The sequence below is a fragment of the Aulonocara sp. 'chitande type north' Nkhata Bay genome, linkage group LG23 (assembly GCF_057382095.1).
Source record: "Aulonocara sp. 'chitande type north' Nkhata Bay isolate Kocher_YH1m ecotype deep benthic linkage group LG23, A_spYH_male_GT1.1, whole genome shotgun sequence".
In the NCBI taxonomy this organism is placed as follows: Eukaryota; Metazoa; Chordata; class Actinopteri; order Cichliformes; family Cichlidae; genus Aulonocara; species Aulonocara sp. 'chitande type north' Nkhata Bay.
This window is the reverse complement of record NC_141365.1, coordinates 2547656-2570834: the sequence shown is the minus strand read 5'-3', so window position 1 is coordinate 2570834 and position 23179 is coordinate 2547656. Positions and strand designations below refer to the sequence as shown.

The window sequence follows — 23179 nt, the reverse complement described above, 5'->3', positions numbered from 1 at the left end:
GTCTGACACTCTCAGGCAAACACAGGCGCACTCACTGATGTCTTCATCCATCTGTCGTTCTCAAGCATTGTCAGGGTAGCTCATTTCATCTCCACTGAGGCCGAGGCGAGGAGAAAACAGAAAGAAAAACAGAAGGGGATGAAAATAGTGACGGTCTAAACTGAGAGTCAGTGTGTTATTCTGCAGCCAGAGGACAGAGAGTGAGAGCTGGGGAGGAAGCTTGGACGAGCTGGACTGTGATCTGAGATTTTCCACTTTTTTCTCTAACTTTGTGTTTGTGAGATCAGGAGTCTGATGCCATCGAACTGTGACAACTACAGTCTCTGTGTCCAAAAAGCCAAAACGAAAACACTGTCCCTGTTTGAATGCTTGATTCACGAGTGCAGGTTATCCAATAATCCATCCATCCATTCGCTTCCGCTTATCCTTTTTCAAGGTCGCGGGGGGCGCTGGAGCCTATCCCAGCTGTCATAGGGCGAGAGGCGGGGTACACCGCGGACAGGTCGCCAGTCTGTCGCAGGGCTATCCAATAATGCAATTGCAATGTTTTTGTTTTAATGACAGGTGTGTGTGTGTGTGTGTGTGTGTGTGTGTGTGTGTGTGTGAAACATGTATTTTCTGTTCTGATCTAGTTGATCTATGTCTAACTTAAAATCTGTCATTGTGCAGTAATTCCTTTTTTAAAAAGTACATATATCAGGGTGTGTGGTGGAGCTATTTTACAGAGTTAACAGTCAAGTCTATCGTTCCTGTGACAGTTTTCTAAATGTCCTCTTTAAACTTTGTTATCTTTTAAAGCACAAGTCAAAGCCCTGCTGCCCGACTGTTTAAACACCTCAGAAGTGGAAATCCTGCAGGTTTGTTACAAACCTCGAGCTGCAGGCAGCACTCACAGGCTCCGCCCTCACATTGAGCGTGGGTACATTCCTCTCTGGTGGTTCTCCTCCCTCTTCTACGCAAACGTGCCAGCCCCACTTCCTCCCACCCAACGCCCCGACTGCACTGTTTGTCACAGGAGGAGCATCTCCTGACTGCTGGTGAGAATCATCAGGGTATATTTTAAAGATCTGAGCGTTCTGATGGTGATTTTAGAAGGGTTTTCTTCTCTGCTTCACATACCATGTGATCCTGACGCGTGATATTGTCAAAGAGATCAAACATGAGCAGTTAATCTGAGCGACTCCTCGGTGCACAGAGAGCAGGAAGCAGTTGCTGGTAAAATACCAAAAGCGCTCCGAACCTGCATTTGGAAACTATCTGAAGCACCTGTGTGATCGTACAGCTGCTGAACTCCACAGAGGACGAGCACGAGTCCAACAAGATGACATTTATTGAAAAGTAACAAACTATAGAACAAGTAGTAACAGACTGTTTCAGTAATAGCTTAATATATCAGTATATCTGGAGTATACTGCCATACATCGGAGACTTGCACAGAGAGCAAATTAACATATTTTTGACGATTTGCTACAAAAAGGCTTCGATTACTCACACTACCCGACCGGGTTAAGACAAAAGATACAAAATTAAGACAATTAAGAGAGTTGTGCAAATTTAAAGCCTTCTACAAATGAATTACGAGGCAAATGTACAAAACTATACACACCAAAGACTTCTGTAGACACGGAAAGAAAAAATCACTATTGCAGCTACAAGGCTATCACACTAAGTTTTGTTATTTAAATCCATAACAACACTAAAGTTAGATATTCAGGTTTTGGCAACATTTCTGTTTCAGATATGACCGACGCTTTTAAGCACAATCAGACATTTTCCACTTGGCAAAACGACATAAAGAAGAGTTTGTATCACAAAAAAAAAGTACATTCACTAGAATGAAATCTGTTTTCAGACGAGCGATAACAAAAGATGTAACCCTTCCTTCAGCAAGTACACATGACCCTGAGACAGATAAGAACAGACAGAAATCATCATCTGAAAGCCGACACAGACGAGTGTCTCCTTCAAGTCGTGATGGGCCACGTTCCCTCTTTTTTCTTCCTTTTTTTGCGAGCTTGTATTTTCAGTTAGGAAGAGGATACAAATTTAGCTCAGCAAGATTGAGGGAAGCCCAAGTCCAACTTCTAAAAACACAGACAGGAAGATCGTTTCTGTTCACAAAATCATACACTTCCCCAAACGTCTCCTCTCCCTCTGCACATGCCGGCCGCAGCAAAGGTCTAATTCAGTCTGAATAAATTACACCTGAGTAAACAGTGTCAGGAGTGGGCGGGGACAAAGAGGGACATCTCAACTTCCTTCTTCGCGGTGAAACAAGCTAAAGTGTCAGTTAGAGCGGTGATGCACTGGTGAGAGGATGCACGTCTCCGGACGAGCAGTGCAGGGCTGACAGAGCGACAGCAGCTACAGAGAGAGAGACGTGCTCACAAGGCCCTGCTGGACACGCACCAGCGAGTCCACTTCAGACGCGGGGACAACACGGCAAAGTTACACAAGAAGCACGAGTAAACACATCGGGTAAAAAAACAAAAGTCTCTGTGCTGTTTCCAGGCCTTCGCTCATGTGCAGTTGGAGATAATGTGAATCAGTCTGGATGGAGAAACGACGGGAACACGCAAAACCCCCTCCTCTTCCTCTTCCTCCTCCTCGGAGCCGCCGAGGGGGGGCACATTCCTGCATACCAGACTCTGAGGCTCATCTGAGGGAAAAAGACAGAGAGGGATTAATGTGCTGGTCCCGTGAACTCTGCTGTACAAGGACCCTGTATGAGAACGCCGGGCACATGACCAGAGGGCCTGGACGTTCTCAGGGAGAGGAAGGCAGAGACCTCCAGGCTACACAGCAGCTTATCACTGTGCTGTTTTATCAGGCTTTGGCCACAGAGCATTAATAACACCTCTGAACGCAGCAACATTTAACCATTTATGTGGCTTAGTGATGAATATCTGAGGGTGCAGAAGTTGGGACCTGTGAGTGAAAATAAGCTTCAGTGAACTCAGATAAAAAGCACATATTCCAAAAACCATCTGCTTTATCCTGATAGGAGGCTTTATGCTGCAATTCCTGCATCTGCAAGCTGCATTTTTTAAAAATACAAACACTGTAATGAATTCTTTGGAATCTCATATTCCTCTGCAACCTCACTGTCTAATTTTCCTCTCGTGGCGGTATGAGGAAGTCGTCCTCTGGATGTTTGGGACGCTGGACAGAAACCTGAACCTGGTGGTTTGCATACTGCACATTTGCAGAGATACTAATAACCCGCCTGCAGCGTGAGGCAGCGAGTTCGTACTCGGGCTCTGCTGGGGGTTTGTTTGAATAACCTAAAGACTCTAATTTCCACGGCTGACAAAGCCCGATGATACTTCAGAAGCCTTCACTGATCCACGCACATCTGTGACGGTTGTGAATACTTTGCCTGAAGCGTAACAGTCAGACACAGTTGGAGAATATTTGTTTGCACGTTTAAACTCTTGATTGCTGTGATAGGCTGGAGCTGTTCAGGCTCTAGTTGTTTATCGCTGCGAGCGTGCTGATTCTACCACTGCAGCAGACGTGCCGGTGACATTTCCAAATCTCTATAAAAGCTTCCTTTGAAAAGGAGCTTTATTGTTATGCTGCGTTCCACCTCCTGATATTTATTCTTGAACTCTGTCAGAGGAGTTTTGCCTTGTGAAATGAGTCGTCTGTGATTGGCTGCTTTTCACAAGCGGAAGATGTTAAAACAGCAGGTGGGTGGAGCTCCAAGCGTGGAAGAGAAAGCCGTCCGTCGAGCATTTGACCAGCCTGAAGCTTGCAGTGATTACTGGCACACACACTGTATATACACAAACCTTGGCTTTGTTAAATTGTAACCACTATTTTATCTTTTTTTGGCTTTATTGCAAATAATCATATCATTCCAATTTTACCTGTTCATGGTTCAGTAAGACTCTACAGCTAGGCTCCTCAGCTAGCTTAGCTCATCCTGCCTTGAAAAGCAAGAACAGCAGCACTCATTGCATCGCATGCAGCTTTAGGCCTCTGCTTTCTCTGTCAGTGCACATGTGCATGGCTCACCGGCAGCACCGGTTGCTGTGCAGATGATGAAATCCAAACACGCCGCCACTTTGCTCAGACCGTGACAGCTCTGTTTATCAAAGCTTCATAAGAACTGCGGCATCAGGCCGTCACGTCCAGGGTACGACGAGCTGAACCGCGGCCCAGACAGTGAAGAACATTCACCAAGTGCTTAAAGACACCAAAGCAACAAAGCGGTAATGTACTGCCGTGGTTAGTTCATCCACTGAGAGATAATATCCTCGTCTCACATGACCAAACTTTAGCTCACTGTCACCTTGGATGAACTCCAGACCGTCACTTCCTTGTTACCTGTCACATCAAGGTCAGTTTTGCGCAACACCGTGCTGCATCGTTTACAGCGTTCACCTTTCGCCCACATTTCAAAGTACGGCTCTTCATTAGACACAGCTGTAACCCAGGAATTATCCAGGTGCGCTGTGTGCATCCAATCAGGAGCAACTGCTGCGTGCCTCTGCAGACCAAACAGATGGCCTGGGACTAAATGCTGCTCTGCTTGGATCTGCCAGGTTCGCCTCATGTTTTCACAAAAGCTTGTCTCATGAAATTACACAACGTCCAGTTTGAGACACCTGGAGAGGAGCGGCTCACAGAATGACACCTGGCATGTTGCAAAAGCTGCATTTAACTAAAACCCACATCTGCATCTTCTAGAAGCCCAACGAACCAAAGCCAGTCCTTTCTTTAGCCCAGTCCTTTCTTTAGCTGTCCCCTGTGTGCAACAAGGTCTGTGCCATGTTTACTAATGACCACCTGAAACTGCAGCGTATTGACCGATGCATGAATCGCAGTCACTTCATTTACATGAGTTTGCATTGTTTTCAGGGATGCGTGAAGGACTCTGGGAATGAGCTCCGGCTTACAGGCATCTTGGTACGGCTCTAAAGCATAATGAGGCGCGCCTGATGAATCGCTGCAGAAACAAAGAGCATCTCTGTGACTGGACGAGCCTCACTTTCAGCACCACTTCAGCAAATATTACGCAATTTGGATTAATTACCAGGCAGACACACTGTTTCCTTCCCCAGCTGGCTCTCTGAGGGGGGCCGCTGTAACTGTATGACAGCTCGTCTCTTTTTAAGGGTCTAATCGAATTAGTCTGGGTGATTATTCAGCCATTTTAAGCATCGTCTTCCCTTTTCTCCTTTTGTTAGTCCCAGCGTGGAGAAAAGACCAATAAAAACACCATTAGGTTTATGCAAATTTCAGCATTTGTGCTGAGGGCTGTAATGTGGCAGATTGATTACTCGAGGGACCCGAGACCAAGTGTGCGTGCACGTGCTAACTCTGACTGTACGTGCACGTGTGCGTGAGCTGGGGGGGCGGGCCTTGTTGTACACAGATGCCACAATAAAAGCTTCATTCAGCCCGTGCTCCTGGTGGCCCTCACAGCGAGGCATTAATAAAACATTAGTATTGAGTGACTGAGGCCTCTGCTGTCCTCCTCCCCGATCCCACCGTGACCTTTCCATTTCACAGCAGCTGTTTGGGGATGAAGAGAAACCACCAAGGAGTCCCTCGGTGACCTCTGACCTCTCCAGGTGTACCCTATCACAGAGAGCCATGCCCACCTCACAAGACCGTCGGTTAAAGCCGTTAAAAAGCTGAATTGTGGGGGGGGGGGGCAAAGGCTCAGGCAACATAACAGGCATTTCAAGGCTATTACAGTTCAGTGGTGAGAGAGCGGGATCCAGTTACGTGTTGTCTGCCTGTAGTCTGGCACCAACGACGGACCAGGCTGTCCCCCCGGATGCCATCCAGCTTATCATTTCCCAAAAGACGCACTAAATAAACGAGTCTAAACAAAATTACACGCGTTTAGTTCTGCGTGTTTTAAACCCGTCTGTGAACGTCACAGGCTCTTACTCCCATTCCCAGAACAAACACGAGCCTTTACAAACACTCTTCCCCCATCCACAGTGGGTTCTGGCTTGGCCTTGAAGTCTGCGGTTAGTCACATCTGGTGGAAATGCACAGGGCAACAAACTGCAGTAGGTGGTGACAAAAAAGAAAAAGAAAGACACAGCACGGCTGGTAATCCCATACAGGCCACGCAAACCACAAGGCGACATTAACAAATCTTTACTAATGGGAAAGCAAGCCACACCTTCATTCCTCCCAAATTAGAGTGAGGACGGCTGGTTTTTACTAGGAAGGGCAATGCCAGCAATGTGTAAAGTCTCACCAGACTGCTGGGAGGAAACAAACACACACACTTGCAGAAACACAGTATTCTTCTCTCTAACCCCGGCTGAAAGTTGAAAACTTTGGAGCAACGTATTTTTAGGCAGGCGTTAGACTCGGCTGCCAAGCGCTGGAAAATATAGCTTTGCTTCTCCTGGTCTTACTCGCTTATCTCCTCCTCTCCTTCAGTTTGTGCATACGTTTGTGTTTGCCCCCCTCCTCCTTTCTTGGGTGTGTGAGAGAGAAAGTCAACAAGGGTCTGGGGAAGGAGTGTGTTTAACAAGCTGGAAATCTGAGCTTTCTCCATCTGTGCAGTAATTAAACATAAAGGCAGTCAGCAGCAGGACGGCAGCTACTGTAACTGCGAGGTTCATAAAGACGCGGTTCCTTGATCTTTCACAGGCAGCCTGTCTGTCTCCATCCCAGCCCAGAAACCTTGGCTACCATGGATACAGTGGCCCATACCAGCAGCCCCATAATGCTAAGCCCCCAGCCCCATCATCTCCAGCTGTTTACTGTCGCTCGCCTCTGCTTTACTCTACTTTCAAACTCTCTGGCAGAATAAAAAGAGGAGGTGCCTTTACTGTTGCTTTTGCACTGTGGGGGAGGAGGATTTACCCAGGATGCACCTGGGTCTGTCAAACAGAAAATAACAAAATATGCACAGAATTTTAACTTGAGCTGTATCCACTCTGGCTATTTTCTAGCCAAACATTCGTCAAGCACATATAAGAACAGCTCACATTTACCGCTGCATTTATGATTATCTGATCGAGTCCGTCTAGTTTCAGTCAACTTGGTTCTTAATCACGATCTCTCAGTCTCATGGTGCACAGCATATGAAGCTGGAGGAGACCAAGCAGTAAACCCCCAGGCTGGAAAGTAAAACCAGCGCAAAGCAACAAAACCTGAAGTTTCTCAAGAGGCCACTTGAGTCTGGCCCCAAAAGCGAGTCAGTCCACTTATGCCTGGATTATACTTTGGTTATGGAGGTTATGGACAACTGGAGACCCGAAGGCCAAGCAGTCACTCCTGCTTCTCTGAAGTCGGCTTGTTTTCTTGTTTTGACGTCCTCAGTGCAGCCATCAAAAATACAGATCCTCGTGTCACTGCTTAGGCTTCAGACTCCCACATTAAAACAGCCAGGAGTGAAAACATTTGCTCTCTACAGACAATTTCAATTTCCATCACAACAGCTATTTTTTCCAAAACACGGGATGGCAACTGCCAGACGACTGAAACTGAAACGTTGTAGTCGACATTTACAAAGAAACGGCTGATGTCATATTAGCCGTGTCCATTTTTTGTTTACAGTCTCTGTAGAAAGCAATTAAGTTAGCATGAAGAGTAGAAGTTAGTTGGACCTCTTCTAACTTTAGTTACTTTTGCAGAGTGACATGCAAACACTCTTGTTAGCTTTAGACAGAGCAGATAGAGCCAGGCTAGCTCTTTCTACTCTCTGTGCTAAGCTAAACTACACGACCACTGGCTGCAGTGTCGTAAAACCCCTCCTTGTTTTTTCCTTTACAGTTTTATTACTGTAATAAAGATAAAACCCTTTCATTTCAAATTCAATAACTACTGCAGCACTCAGCTGTTTTCCACGGATCGCACCAGAACTGAAATAAGGTCACAGCACGGGCCTCGTGAAATTTCAAACCACCGGGAACGTGTGAAAAATAAATAAATAAAGCTGCTCACTGCGCTTGTCATTGCACCGTGTAAAGGCAGAAAACGCCTCAGGAGTAAAGCATCAATCGATAGACTCGCATGAAACTGAAAACTGCCCCTGCCTTCCCTTCAGGCCAGTTGGCTCCTATTATTCTTGAGTTGTTGTAGTCAGTCATATTTTTATACCCTTTAGACTTTCTCTGTTCCTGAATTCCTGATGACTGGTTTGACTGTTTGTCACCGTGGGAAAAACTCGTCAGCACGTATGGAATTCATTTTTCTTTTTTCCTTTTTGAAATCCTTCAAAACCTGGGAGCAAGTCGAGGACTTGTTTGTTTCCCCGTCCTGTAAAATGTCCACATCTTAAGTGTTGCTTCACACGAGCTAACAAACAGAATGTCTCTGATCTTATCTAAAGCACAGCGAACGTGACGCATCGACTTTTCAAACTGCCTCGTTACAGGCACCCCGTTAGCAGCATTGGGCCTGCAGAGCTCCCTGCACCCTTTTGCCGTTCACTACAAGCACAGACCTGATGCCTGCCTCTCCACCTCGCTCCCGTCAGTGTCAGAGGTCTTGTTGTGCAGCTCTCGCTCTGTAATTATCAGCACCACTGACATTCCTCCTGCTCTCTAAACCAAGACTCCTCCATGTTTACCCGACACCCAGCCGGCACAGCAGCTAGATAATGTGTAACCACTGTAACCATTAGCAACCCTGAAAACACAGAAGAGTCTTTAAACTGGACGGTTTAAAGAGGCATTCCCCTGGACTGTGTAACAGTGTAACAGTAACAGTGTAACTAACAGTGTAACTGTGTAACTGTAACTGTGTAACAGTGTGCTTTATGCTAGCCAGGTCCCACACATGATCTGAAGATTTAAAGGGGAACTATGAATAGCACACATACAGTAATTGACATCTTGTTTGTTTGCGTCACTTTAAGAAGCTACAATTACTCACCGCAAAACCTCAGAGCGTCAGTGCATCTCTATGCTGAGAGGTACTTCCATGTGCTGACGAAGGCAGTGGGAATGAGCGAGTAGGGCACGCTGGTCACGCTGTCCCAGGAGTCTGACGCTGGATCGTAACAGTCTAGCGTCTTGCACCTCTGAGCCCCAAAGTACCCTCCGACCACATAAAGCCTGTTTCCCGACGCCACAGCGTGACAGCTGATCCGCTTGGCTGTCACGTCGCCAAACTTTGACCACTGATACGTCTCGCTGTTGAACCGATACGCCGAGCTGGCAGAGAATTCGGTGTCGCCGCCGATCACGACGACGTGGTTGCCGACCACGGCCGCTGCCGTGTATCGCCACAGCTGCGGACAAGCGGCCGGCACCGACCACCGGTTCTGGCAGGGGTCGAAGCACTGCACCTTGGGGTATTTGTCTCTGTTTACACTGGTGCCCCCAAAAGCGAAGAGTTTGTTTTTGGCGCCGACAACGGCAGCGTTGCTCACTCCTTCTCTGAGCGGGGCCACGAGGGTCCATTTATTGGTCTGAGGGTCGTACTGTTCCACCTGCTTGAGAGAGACAGATGGAGAGGCGGGGAAGGATCCGGCGAGGGAAGTGTGTCCTCCCACTACGTACAGCATGTGGTCGAGCTCCGCGGAACCGTGTCCGAACCTGGCTACCAGCATCGGCGCCGCTTTAGACCACTCGTCGTGTAATGTGTCGTAGACCCAGACATCTTTGGACGCTCCATTCTCAGATCCACGTCCTCCAGTAACATAGACCTGAGGGACAGAGAGAGAGCGTGTTTACATCGTCGAGGGGTCATAAAAGAAAAATGACACATTTAAGTCGATTCATTGCTTAAATACCTTGCAACCAATGGCGCAGGCGCTGCACTCTTTCCTGGGACTGGGGATGTCTGTTTTGGGGGTGATCTCCTTGGTCTTGTTATCAATCACGTAGACTTTATCACACATGAAAGTCTGACCTCCGAGCAGCAGCAGGGCCTGACTGACTTTTCTTGGACGTGCACAGAATCCGGTTACGATCCCATCGTTCTGGAGGATCCGCATCTTACACCGCACAGCGTCTTCGACGATTTCCCGGCACACCTTGTGGCACATCACCAGCTCCTCTGAAGCGACGTTCTTCAGCAGGTACGATTCAGGCAACAGCGCCAAGCGGACGCAGCGCAGCAGCTCGGGCAGCTCGCTGTGCCTACGCTCCATGTCCGCCTTGACCCAGTCGATAACGGACTCGTACACCAGGCTCTCGTCCTCCACCTCCAGTTCCTCGCTAAGGATGAGCTCCTGAACTTTGTCCTTGGGGAGGCTTAGGAAGTCTTCTGTCCTAAAGAGAGTAGCAAAGTTCGCCAGGCACATCCTCCACGACAGCTCATACAGTCTCTGACACTGGTGGGCGTCGGACAGCAGCATCATCCCGAGACAGTTGGACTGGTGAAGGTTCTTTTCCAGAAACTCTGCCGCCGCGTCCCTGATGTCGTGAAACTGAAGCATGTCTCCAGCTTCCAGCAGTGACTCTGCATTTTCCTCATTGATGATGACCCGGGCTGAGTAAGCGTAGTCAAGCAGAAGCTCCAGCACTTCCGGGTGGAGAGAGTCGTGGAAGTTGACGTCACCGTCGTGACTCTCCCTGAGCCCGCCGCTAAACATGGCCTCGAAGTACCGGCTGCAGGAGGCCAAGACGGCGCGGTGGCAGGGGAAGGAACGGTTGCCGGCCTTCAGCACGACATCTGTGAAGACTCTGCGTTTGCGTAGCAGGTTGAGCTGAGTCAACAGGCTGTCCGCGTGGGACGTCTTGTGGAAGAGTTGGATATTCATTGAGCCAGAACTAGAGCGAGACTTTCTGTTTTCGTGGTTGCTGACAGACATCTTGACTTGAACCTGGAACACAGAGACAAAAAAACATGGATAAGTTACTCTTACAGCTAATTCTATTTTGATTACAGTTGGCCAGATATAAATCTTTTGATGTGAGCACTCCTCCCATTTGATGATTAAACAAAAACTCTGCCGCCACCGATGAATGGGCTGTACATGAAATACTCTTATCAGTATGTCAGGCTGCAGCGGAAACGGACTTCAGACTGTGGAGAGATGAAAGGAGATCAGATAAGGCGCACTCCCACGTAAACCCAGTGTGTGTTAGTGCACCAGTGATTTACACAGTGCAAAAATCTATAAAGCATGCATCACTGTCAGAGCCGTGAGAACAACCGGCTCTTAGAATAACCTTCAACGATTAAGGTTAGGCTAGAAGCAACACCTGGGTGTTTCCACCCTCTTCCATTTCAGGGCTGTGAGTCACCTCCAAACTCGGCAAAGCCAATAAATTCCTGCCAGCTTGTTGTGTTTCTCAGCTGGCTCACATACAGGAGCTTTCAAGCCCACATAAGATGTGACACCTCAGAGCAGCTCCTCTAGGATAAAATTATGTAACCGCAGTGCAACAAGGGAGAAATAGAGGAGGGGGGGGGGGGGGGCATTTTCTGATCGTTTATATATGAAGCTTGAGTGGGAGTGACATTATATGGTTTGTTTAATATTCTAGGAAATATTTCAGCTACCCACTTGTCCTGGCACGGCGCGGCGGGCTAACAAAGAGCCCACATATAACTTGAAAACGACCAAATAAATATCTTCCGCTTTAAAGCGCCCATTGTTTCACAGCAGATCAATTTAAATCGGCCATTCAACCCAGCTGAAAGAGGGACGGTGGACTTCCGTGCAGGGGGGTGGGGGGGAAACAGCGTGTGTGCAGTAAATGTGAAACTCTGGTCAGCACTTCCAGCATGCGCTCAACTTTCCTCCCAAGTTAGCAGCTGCAAAGCATCGGCCGAGATCAAAGGAAACAGTGTTACAGCTCAGTAATAACGCGCGCGAGCGCCGTGGTACGGTTGGATCTTACCTCGGTGGGAAAGGCAGCGATCCCGACTCCTTTCTTTATCTCGGCTACAACTTCCACCCGTCGTCGGGTTTGTGTTTGAAGTTGTGGCACACTTCAGGCGAGTCCGCTTCCCGACTTTAAAGCTGTATCACACCCTAAACTCGCGGGAGACGGTTCAGCCATCTGTTTGTCTTCACACTCTTGGGTTTGTGCCCGAAACAAAACAATTTTTGGAAAGTTAGCCGCTCGCTGTTTTCTGTGGGTGAAGCCAAGCAGCGTGCCGGAGAGCGACGAGCTGAGCGCAGAGAGAAAGAGTCGAAGCAGCAGCGGTGGTGTTTCCTCTGGCTCCTCCCACTCCTGCTCCCGCCGGCCAATGAGCTCAAGCATCAGCGCAAAGCTTTCCTTTATTCTCCAGCCAACCTGGATCAGTGTCCGTCATTATATTCAGAAACCATCGCCATGAATCACCCGAAACACCTGTCACTGTATGTTTCACCTGCCTGCTTTGTTCTCGCCTTTCCTTGGCTTGCGCGTAAAGAAGAAAATCTCCATTTCAGCGCTATCAATGAACGCCAAGCAGCCTGTGTTTGTAAAGGATTTAGCGGAACAACACAATGGAAAAGGGGAGTGTGTGAAAAAAGACGACATAACGATAGACAGAAAAACTATCCAGGACGGCATCGATGCTGGGTGTAAATGCGCACAGGGTTAAAACTACACGTGTAATACAGGCTGATGTTTAAGAAAGGTTTTCCTGAAAGCTGTTGCTGCTGAGATTTTTACACTTTGATGTCACAAAACAGTCTAAAGATCACTTAAAATGACCTTCATTTCACAGACCAGTCTGCTCACCCAGCTCTGAGTCAAATGTGACCGAGATGAACAGCATAAACATAATTTCATGAAATAACTATTGTTACTATAAAAAAAATCAACGCATTGATTGTGAAAGACAGCGGTGTGAAGTTGTAAATAACTAACCACGATTTTTAACTGAATGAAAGGTAAAAAAGTTACATGGAGGTTACATCATATAAGATTTAATAATCTGCTCTCTAGAAGGTTTTCAGAAAGTCACAGGTCCATCCAGCACACCCATCCCCACCCACAGATAGTCCAGAAACCACACAAACATTTTGCTTAAATTACTGAGATTTTTTCAGATTGTTTTCCAACTCGGTCAGCTATTGCATTATTTTGCACCATTTTTATAACACAGAGGTCTCAGTGTTGCACAACTCTTCCATAATGCTCACAAGAATAAACATTGTGGCAGTAAATCCCCAAATTTTTGATTATTTTTGAAAACCACAAAAATAGCTACCATGTAGATAACAGAGCCTATTCCATGCAGTGGGATGGGCTGCAGCAGCCCCCTCGTGAAGCCGAATAGGATAAGTGGGAGAAAATGGACAGATCAACTGTGTACATTTTAATTTTGGAATGTAAACTATCCACAGGTTGACAAAGAATTAAAAAATTAATGATTAGAGTAAGAAAACTGCATACTGAAGTTCTTAAAGGATTTTCGCACATCATACAAGACGGCCAATCAGTAAAATATCTGGAACAACAGTCTTAGTGATCATATGATTGCAGGTTGAGCGCTGTGAGATTGTTTCTTCAGCTGAATTCTTGGCATTTTCTGCAGGAATTAAGCACTCGTGAGGTTTGCAACAATTCATAAAGAATGCGCCTCGGATCCAAGCAGCCTCTCAGGACGAGAAGCAGGTCAGTGAGGAGTCGTCTAAGTCAAGCCCGCTTGTACTTGTCTGCAACTCAAAGTTTTAGAAAAGAGACTAAAGTGAGAAAATGTAACAATTATGCGCCAGCCTTTGCTGGGACATGCCCTGACATGTGTGACTGATGATGTGAACAATTTATTCTGTTAAGGTGTGTCAGTTTCAAGGCTCTCACGTTGTTCCAGTGGGTGAATTTAAATGGATTTGAATTTCTGCTAATGTTATTAGTGATTGTCGTGCTTTGACAGGCCACAGTGTCTGCTGTGGAAAAGCGTAATAGAAGTCAGCAGAGAAAACCTCATGGATTTAAACAACACTGGTTTGTTTGTGCACCAAGAAGACTGAAGTCCACCAGAGTGGGTGCCACACATCTCGGGTTTCCTCTGCCTCTCTTCCTGTTTTGAACTCCTTCTTAGTGTCGCTCAGCAGCTGCTTTTGAAGATTACAAACTGCTGCTGCTGCTTAGCTTTCAGAATTTGTGTGGATGAGAGAAGCAGTGTTTTAAGCCGTCTTCCCTTTTATCCACTATTTCCTCTCCTATTATTTGCTTGACAGGGGATTTACATTTGAGTGCATCTCATTTATCAAGTAAGCAGACGTCTCTTTCTTATACAGCGAAACGTCCTGGAGTAACCTCACATCCTGGTGCAATACCTCAAAGTCTGACAGTCATAAACTGGCTGGTAATTCACAATTTTATAACAATTGTAGCCGCTACTCATTACTGCTGGAAGAGCCAAATGCTTTTATGCACACAAGTGCCTGAAGGAGATTAAGAATTTAAGCAGATTAGATTAATGAACTCATGATTGTAATCTAGGGTTAATTCATTTTGCTTTAACCCACTCCTCCCCGCCCCCGGCCCTTTCGACCCCCAGGGCTTGAAGCCTAACTGGTCTGTGGAGTGTGTGTGTGTGTGTGTGTGTGTGTTGTTCCAAGCTTTGTATGACTGGTCATTAATTACTGTTGGGCAGGCGCAACACTAATCAGACCCCCTACGATTGTTCATCAACACCCCCGACAGTGCAATAAACCACTCAGTGAGCGTCTGTTTAGATGACAGTAACCGCCACTCCATTGTTGCCTACACTGTACCACTTATTTGTTCGCTCAAGGCAGGTGGTCTTCTTAGTGAGGTCATCGAGTCTGAAACATAAAGCTGGGGGTCCTTGGAGAGGCCATCCTTAACCCTGGGCCCCAACGCAAACAGCACAGAGCTCCTTCTGACTTTCTATTCCTGTAGGCGACTCTGGCTTTTCATTTATTTTAGCCTGCAGTAAATGTTTTGGCTCATGACCCGCTTATCAAGGACAGCTGACATGTTTAGTCCTAACATTTATTGAAAATGATGTTATCTTTAAACAAGTAGATTTGACAGAATTGTCCCTCCTTTTAGAGTGACAGCCCATCCATAGATGGAAGAGAAATGCAGTTTAGTCATTAGAAGGATAAAGTGTATCCTGATCAAAGTAACACACAGAGAATCAGGAAAACTTGTGCTCGGACTACAATTTAAAGAGTGACTGCTCCTTTCAAAGGATGTCCGTGTGTAACTATTTTAAATAAATCTCAATCTAAATTTAAGGGGTGCATTAAATATTTTATATTATTATTTTTAGTTAATAATAAAATAAATAAAAATTATGACTTATGGGTGGAAAATAAATGAATACAAAATTAATTTCAGTAGAGGAAAATCAGCCTCGTTACAGATTAAAGTCTTATTATGTGCAGTGACAGGACAGTTGACCTCACATGGTGTTGATCTGCACAAAGAGCATCTGCTTCATGAACAGTCACAAACATGTATCGACACATGTAACTGTTTACAGCACACTAACTGAACTTAGTCAAACTCGAGGGAGTATTTAGCGGAGAACAGCTCCACCGTGTGGCAAACAAAAGCACTTTTGTTAAGGTGGATCACGTGCTAATCGTAGGGGTGACCAGATGCCCTTCTTCATGTTGGACGGCACAGCATTTTTTACCCCTTGCGCTCCTGTCACGCATATTGAGACAATGTGCCGCACTTTGTGTAAATGACCTTTAAATTTGGTAAATATTTTTACGTTTGTTTGAAAGGCACTTCGGTTTTATTTTGAAATCCATGCTTTTATTTTGAAACAGGAAACTGGCACAAAACCGTTAAAGGGCTGTTAGTAACGTTTCTTTTAGGATATGGTAAAATAGTGTGCCTTAAAGTGAAAAATATGTACGTTTACTTTGCCAATTAGTACCTGGCTGACAGTGGCACAAGGTTTGTTAATGTTTCCTTTAACGGAATAAGTTACATGCAATCAAAATGTCGTTTAATAGAGTTTATATTGTTAACCTTGAACTTGACCTTTATGTGTAGTGGTAAGTTAGTGAGGTGATACAATGAATTGAGTGATGTAAATTTGATGTATATGCTATATGTGAGCAGGAGAAATTTGTTTCCTTTGATCTTATGGTATTAATATTGCTGGTTTTGTTTTGCTCCTAGCTCTTACGGTGTCTTCACTGAATGTTTCAATAAAAACATTTCCAATAAAACCTCTGTGAAGCATCAGTATAAGAGACCATCATTCAGCCAGGGATGCTACAGTAAGAGCTTCAGCCTCACGAGTTTCACCTGACTGCCAAAGTCTATGATGAAAGAAGAGGGATTCATTGTGATGGTCTAAATGTGACACTCGCTCAAAATGGAAGCATCTCAGATATTAACTGCAGAAGCAGAAGGCTCAGATCAAATAAAAGACATCTGTCAAGCAAGCAAGGATGAGGAACTTCGCAGATCTGATCGCCCAAGAAATCCCACGGAGAAGATGCTTACATTTCAGAGAGAGGAGGCATACAAAAGGGAGAAGCGGCTCATGCACCTTTATGATCAATGGAAGATCCAGGCACGTAAGGCAAGAAATCAGCTAAAGCTAAACATTCCAGAAAGTGAAATCGCAGCTCTCATTGATATCTTAGAGAAATGCATGAATGATATTACGGACATTTATGTACAAATCAGAGATCACCTCACACCATCCAGTGAAACGAGACGTCGTGTTGATGCATGTGAGGCCGTAACAAAGGACATTATTAAAATTGCATATGAAAGAATATCAGGCATAGACGAAGACTATGATAGTGAAGCAGTCAAAGAACGCCTTCGTGAGCTCCTTAACAGAGACTATGCTCATTCCATATATGGATCCACGGTTTCACCTCCAAGTCAACACACTATAGACTCCATTGTCGCAGTAAAAAGAGCAGATGCTGCAGCAGAATTAGCAGCAAAGGAAGCAGAATATGAGTTGTTATTGGCGGAAGGAAAACAAAAGGAAAGGATCCAGCTCTTAGTAGAGCGACAGAAAAGGGATCTTGAAGCTCAAAAACATGAACTAGAAAGACTAAGGGCTGAAAAGGATATAAGAGCAGCACGAGCAAGATTGTCAATTTACAACCAAGATGTAATGCAAGAGGGCAGCTTGTGCTCTGCTAACAGCAAACTAAGGAACCAGGAACATATGCACCCACATCAAGCTGTGTCTCTGGCTCCAGTTCAGCATCTCATAAGATTTCCAGCTTCACCTCCACAGACAGATGTGTCCCACTTAGCTCAAGCAGTACAAGACAGCATAGCCATGAACAGACTTCCAATGCCAGAGCCACCTGTATTCACCGGCGACCCAATCCAGTTCATTGAATGGAAATCTTCATTCATATCCCTCATAGATAAAAGGAACATATGTTCAGCTGACAAACTGCATTACTTGAGAAGATATGTGGGAGGTCCAGCACGAAAGACACTTGATGGTATCTTTTACAGGGAGGATGATGAAGCGTATAAGGATGCATGGGATCGCCTTAATAGCAGGTACGGTCAACCATTCGTCTTGCAGAGAGCTTTCAGAGAAAAACTAGCTAGCTGGCCAAAGATCCACTCAAAGGATGCAGAACAACTCAGAGCATTCGCCGACTTCCTACATGCATGTCAGCAAGCCATGCCTCATATTAAAGGGCTGGACATTCTGAATGACTGTGAAGAGAACCAAAAGCTGGTCCAAAAGTTACCTGAGTGGGCAGCTTCAAGGTGGAACCGCAAGGTGACCCAGTTTATGAAGGACAGACAGGAATTTCCAGCCTTTCAGGACTTTGTCAACTTCATGTCATTAGAAGCAGAGATTGCCTGTAACCCAGTAACTTCCCTCCATGCATTACGTTTATCAGACTTACCTGCAGAGAAACATCATCTGAAAGAAAGGAAAAATAAATCTACTGTTCTTCATACACAGACACTTACAGAGAATGAAAAGAATGTACCATCCAAGACAAGCTTAAAGCCCCCTTGTACATTCTGTCATGATAACAAACACCGCCTACATAGTTGTCCAGAGTTTAAAGGAACGCCTCTGGAAGAGAAAAGAAAGTATGTAAGGGAAAACAAACTCTGCTATGGTTGTCTGAAACCAGGCCATAATGTTAAAGACTGCCGCCACAGACACTTATGTGATATCTGTAAGGGACGACACCCAACTTGCCTTCATGACGACAGATATTCCAACATGAATGCTGTGTTAGCCTCTAATCAGAATACAGACGAAGCAGTTACGACATTGTCTCTCAATACAGAGACTGAGCACACATCTACGACTACATCCATGATTTTGCCAGTCTGGGTTTCCTCTTCCAACAACCCAGGAATAGAAAGGCTTGTCTATGCTCTGCTTGACACCCAGAGTGACACTGTGTTTATTGATGAAGATGTTAGTCGTAGCTTGACAACCAAGACCTATCCTGTAAGGCTAAAGCTAACCACCATGATCGGAAAGGACACAGTAACACACAGTGAAAGAGTCTCAGGTCTCAGAGTGCGTGGCTATACCTCCACAAATCACATTGATCTCCCTCCTGCCTATACCAAAGACTGCATACCAGTGAATCGAAGGCACATTCCTACCAGTGAAACGGCGAGGCATTGGAATCATCTCAAAGCAATAGCAGATGATATTCCGCCACATTTAGACTGTGAAGTTGGTCTTCTAATAGGTTATAACTGCTCACAGGCACTAGCACCAAGACAGGTCATCCTAGGAAGAGATAATGAGCCTTATGCAGTCCGCACAGACCTAGGATGGAGCATCATAGGCTGCTCACCACCTCACCTTGAATCTCCTCCTGTCGCCAACATATGCCATAGAGTAACTGTCAAAGAGCTTCCTCCAGTGACGCCATCCGATGCCATTAAAGTACTTGAGTCTGACTTTAAGGACATCAGCAAGGACAACAGAACAGTGTCTCAAGATGACATCCTCTTCCTCAATATGCTAAAGGAAAGCATTTACATGAACGCCCATGGTCACTATGAGATGCCTCTCCCTTTTAAAGAGAGACCCTACCTTCCCAACAACAAGCAGTTAGCTATCATCCGGCTCAACCATCTCAAACGAAAGCTGCTGAACAACAAGAACTACAAGACTCACTACGTAACGTTTTTGAATGAGGTAATTAAAAACAATGATGCTGAAGAAGTTCTCTGTGAAGAGAAGGAAGGTGAAACATGGTATATTCCACACCACGGAGTTTATCATTCCAAAAAACCAGAGAAGCTCAGAGTGGTTTTTGATTGCTCGGCTAAGTACAAGGGAACTTGCCTAAATGATCATCTCCTGTCGGGCCCAGATTTGACAAATACTCTAACTGGTGTTCTTATCAGATTTCGACAGAACCATGTTGCTCTGATGTGCGACATCGAAAGGATGTTTCATCAGTTTCATGTGCGCGAAGCGGATAGAGACTACCTACGTTTCCTGTGGTGGAAGGATGGGAACTTCAGTGTGGAGCCACAGGAATTCCGTATGAAAGTTCACCTTTTCGGTGCTGCATCTTCACCGGGATGTGCCAACTATGGGTTGAAACATCTCGCTAAGGAGAACGAGAGCCTGTTTCCTCTGGGCTCCCAATTCATTATGAGGGACTTCTATGTGGATGATGGTGTCACAAGCATAGCAGATGTAGATGAGGCTATTCAGCTTGCAAAAGAAGCCCGAAGGCTCTGTGCTATGGGTGGTCTGCGACTACACAAATTTGTGTGTAACAATGCGAAGGTGCTTGAGAGTATAGCACCATCTGAGCGTGCCACTGAAGTAAAGGCTCTTGATCTTGCCTTTAGTGATTCATCACTGGAAAGAGCCTTAGGAATCCACTGGCACATTGAGTCAGACAGTTTCAGGTTTCATGCCCGTTTGAAGGACCAACCAGAAACCAGGCGTGGTATACTATCCACTGTTGCCTCTCTTTATGATCCACTTGGGCTTATTGCTCCTTTCCTGCTAACTGGGAAAAGGGTTCTTCAAGAAATGTGTAGGCATGGTACAGGTTGGGATGACCCACTCATCAGTAAACTGCAACCAGTCTGGAGATCCTGGAAGAGTGATCTGGCAAATTTGGATAAAATCACCATACCCCGATGCTATGTACCAGCTGACTTTGGAAAGGTCACAAAGAGAGAGCTACATCACTTCTCTGATGCAAGCACGTATGGTTATGGCCAGTGCTCATATTTGAGACATGTGAATGGAAATGGAACTGTTCATTGTGCTCTGATTATGGCAAAGTCCAGAGTTGCTCCAATCAAAGCTGTGACCATCCCCAGGTTAGAACTGACTGCTGCTGTTGTATCAGTTGCAGCAAGCAATACTCTAAAGGAAGAACTGGGAATTTCAGGGATTGATGAATACTTCTGGACAGACTCCAAGGTTGTACTGGGGTACATTAACAACGAGACACGTCGCTTCCACACATTTGTATCAAATAGGATTCAGAAAATATATCTCAGTACAACTCCTCAGCAGTGGCGATATGTTTCTACTGACAAGAATCCTGCAGACCTTGCTTCGAGAGGTTCTAGTGCAAGCAAGCTTCTGACATCGAACTGGTTTACTGGACCCAAGTTCTTATGGGAGAAAGAGGTATCACCAGAGGTAGAGGTAATCCCAGAAATCCCAGTTGGGGACCCTGAAGTTAAAAGGGTTCAAGCACTAAATTTGGAGTCTGCAGAACAAGTGACTCTTTCAGACCGCTTGTCAAAGTTTTCTTCATGGTGTAAGGTCAAACAAGCTGTTGCGCGACTTCTTCGCCGAACCAAGAGTGACAAGTCAACAAGCCACAGCACAGTTCAGGAGCGAGAGGTTGCACAGCGCATCATTATAAGAGATTTACAGAGACGAGTGTATCGAGATGAGATCCAGCTACTTAGTAATGGCTTACAACTTTCACGGCAGAGTAAACTGTTTCGATTGGATGCCTTTCTTGACAAAGATGGAATCCTCAAGGTGGGAGGAAGACTGAAAAATGCATCTCTCCCTACCTCTCAGAAACATCCAATGATCATTCCAAAGGACCACCACATAACGAGGATGATAATAGCTCATCATCATGAACAGGTTAAACACCAAGGAAGGGGTATAACCATCAACGAGATCAGATCAAATGGATACTGGATCCCAGGAATGAACAGAGCTGTTGCATCTTATGTGCATCAGTGTGTCAAATGCAGGAAACTCAGGGGATCAGTGGAAGAGCAGCGAATGGCAGACCTGCCATCTGAGCGGGTGGATCCATCTCCACCTTTCACTTATTGCGGAATGGACTGTTTTGGGCCATTTTTTACAAAGCAAGGGCGTAAGGTGAATAAGCGTTATGGTCTGCTTTTCACATGCCTTTGTTGTAGAGCAATTCACATTGAAATGGTGAATGATATGTCAGCAGATGCCTTCATTAATGGCCTCCGATGTTTTGTTTCCATAAGAGGAGCAGTACGACAAATAAGATGTGACCAAGGAAGCAATTTTGTTGGAGCTAAGAATGAAATGTATAATGCGCTGAAACAGATGGATGTCAATCGTCTGACTGCATTCTTGGCTGAGAGGCAGTGCGACTTCATTATGAATGCTCCCCATTCAAGCCATGTTGGAGGTGTCTGGGAGAGACAGATCAGAACAGTAAGAAATGTACTTCGGTCCACTCTTTCACTCTCACCTGGAAGATTAGATGATGCCTGTTTGAGGACATTGTTTTACGAAGCAATGTCTATTGTGAACAGCCGTCCACTCACTGTGGATAACCTGAATGATCCAAATGGTCCAGAACCGCTGACTCCTAATCACCTACTCACTATGAAACCCACTGGAGCCTTACCACCTCCCGGGACGTTCATCAGAGAAGACATGTATGCTCGTAAGAGATGGTGTCATATCCAGTATCTAGCAGAGCAATTCTGGAACCGCTGGAGAAGAGAGTATCTCTCTAATATTGCCACTAGACAACGTTGGCATATTTCTAGAAGGAATCTGAAAGTTGGTGACATAGTTATCGAAAGGATGGATGATCTGCCACGGAACGAGTGGAGATTAGCCAGAGTTGAAGAAACAGTCGCTGATAAAGATGGGCTTGTGAGGAAAGTTAAGATTCGTCTTGGAGACCAGAAAATGAAAAGGGAGGGTCAATGTTCTGGCAAGCCATCCATTGTTGAACGGCCCATTCAGAAACTGATCTTGCTTTTAGAGGCTGTCTAAGACAACGACTATACCCTTTATTGTATGAAGACTTGTGGACATTACCTGCAGGCTCATGCATGGATAATTCTTTGTTTTCGTTATGTAAAAGGCCTTGTGGTTAAGGTCATTTGTTTTTAAAATTCATTCGTGTTATAGTTCTCCCTTTTTTTAAAACACTCATGATTTGGTGGGAGTGTAAATGACCTTTAAATTTGGTAAATATTTTTACGTTTGTTTGAAAGGCACTTCGGTTTTATTTTGAAATCCATGCTTTTATTTTGAAACAGGAAACTGGCACAAAACCGTTAAAGGGCTGTTAGTAACGTTTCTTTTAGGATATGGTAAAATAGTGTGCCTTAAAGTGAAAAATATGTACGTTTACTTTGCCAATTAGTACCTGGCTGACAGTGGCACAAGGTTTGTTAATGTTTCCTTTAACGGAATAAGTTACATGCAATCAAAATGTCGTTTAATAGAGTTTATATTGTTAACCTTGAACTTGACCTTTATGTGTAGTGGTAAGTTAGTGAGGTGATACAATGAATTGAGTGATGTAAATTTGATGTATATGCTATATGTGAGCAGGAGAAATTTGTTTCCTTTGATCTTATGGTATTAATATTGCTGGTTTTGTTTTGCTCCTAGCTCTTACGGTGTCTTCACTGAATGTTTCAATAAAAACATTTCCAATAAAACCTCTGTGAAGCATCAGTATAAGAGACCATCATTCAGCCAGGGATGCTACACTTTGACCGGCTCTGCGGGATGCGTTAAAGTCTGGATTTTTATGCCCAACACTCTAATGCGCTAACTCTGAAACCAATAGGGGGGGAAAGCCACCTAAACGTTACACGCTTTGCAGATTTTGAATCAAATTATCCAACAGAAAATTTAGCCGCAGTTTATATCGGTTTTTTTTCCTCTGGATAATTTCATTAGTTTCACACAAGGAAAAATGTGGCGTAAAGTGACACTACACGTGTCTCTTAATTGGCTAGAAAAATGCTAACGTTGGCTCAGTAAACATTGCATAGATGATGAAATCTAATGATGATTAACAGACAGGAGAAATAACAGGACATAAAGTTCAGATCCGCTTCATCCTTATTTTATTTACTTAGCAAGACAGTTGCTTTTAAATGCCATT

The 23179-nt window shown here is 45.1% G+C and overlaps 2 protein-coding genes across 2 annotated transcripts; one reads left to right on the top strand and one right to left on the bottom strand.

Annotated features, from left to right (window-relative positions):
• Nucleotides 1-1312: 1312 nt before the first annotated feature.
• enc3 (ectodermal-neural cortex 3) lies at nt 1313-12049 on the bottom strand. Its single transcript, XM_086283035.1, has 4 exons — nt 11781-12049; nt 9722-10756; nt 8860-9634; nt 1313-2659 (listed from the first exon to the last, which is right to left on the bottom strand). Exons 2-3 carry the CDS (start codon nt 10742-10744, stop codon nt 8888-8890), a joined length of 1770 nt encoding a protein of 589 aa, XP_086139161.1. The 5' UTR covers nt 10745-10756; nt 11781-12049; the 3' UTR covers nt 1313-2659; nt 8860-8887.
• A 5211-nt stretch (nt 12050-17260) lies between these two features.
• On the top strand, nt 17261-22775 carry LOC147300836 (uncharacterized). Its single transcript, XM_086283713.1, has 2 exons — nt 17261-22449; nt 22678-22775. The coding sequence occupies exon 1, from the start codon at nt 17479-17481 to the stop codon at nt 22048-22050; it is 4572 nt and encodes a 1523-aa protein (XP_086139839.1). The 5' UTR covers nt 17261-17478; the 3' UTR covers nt 22051-22449; nt 22678-22775.
• Nucleotides 22776-23179: the final 404 nt, after the last annotated feature.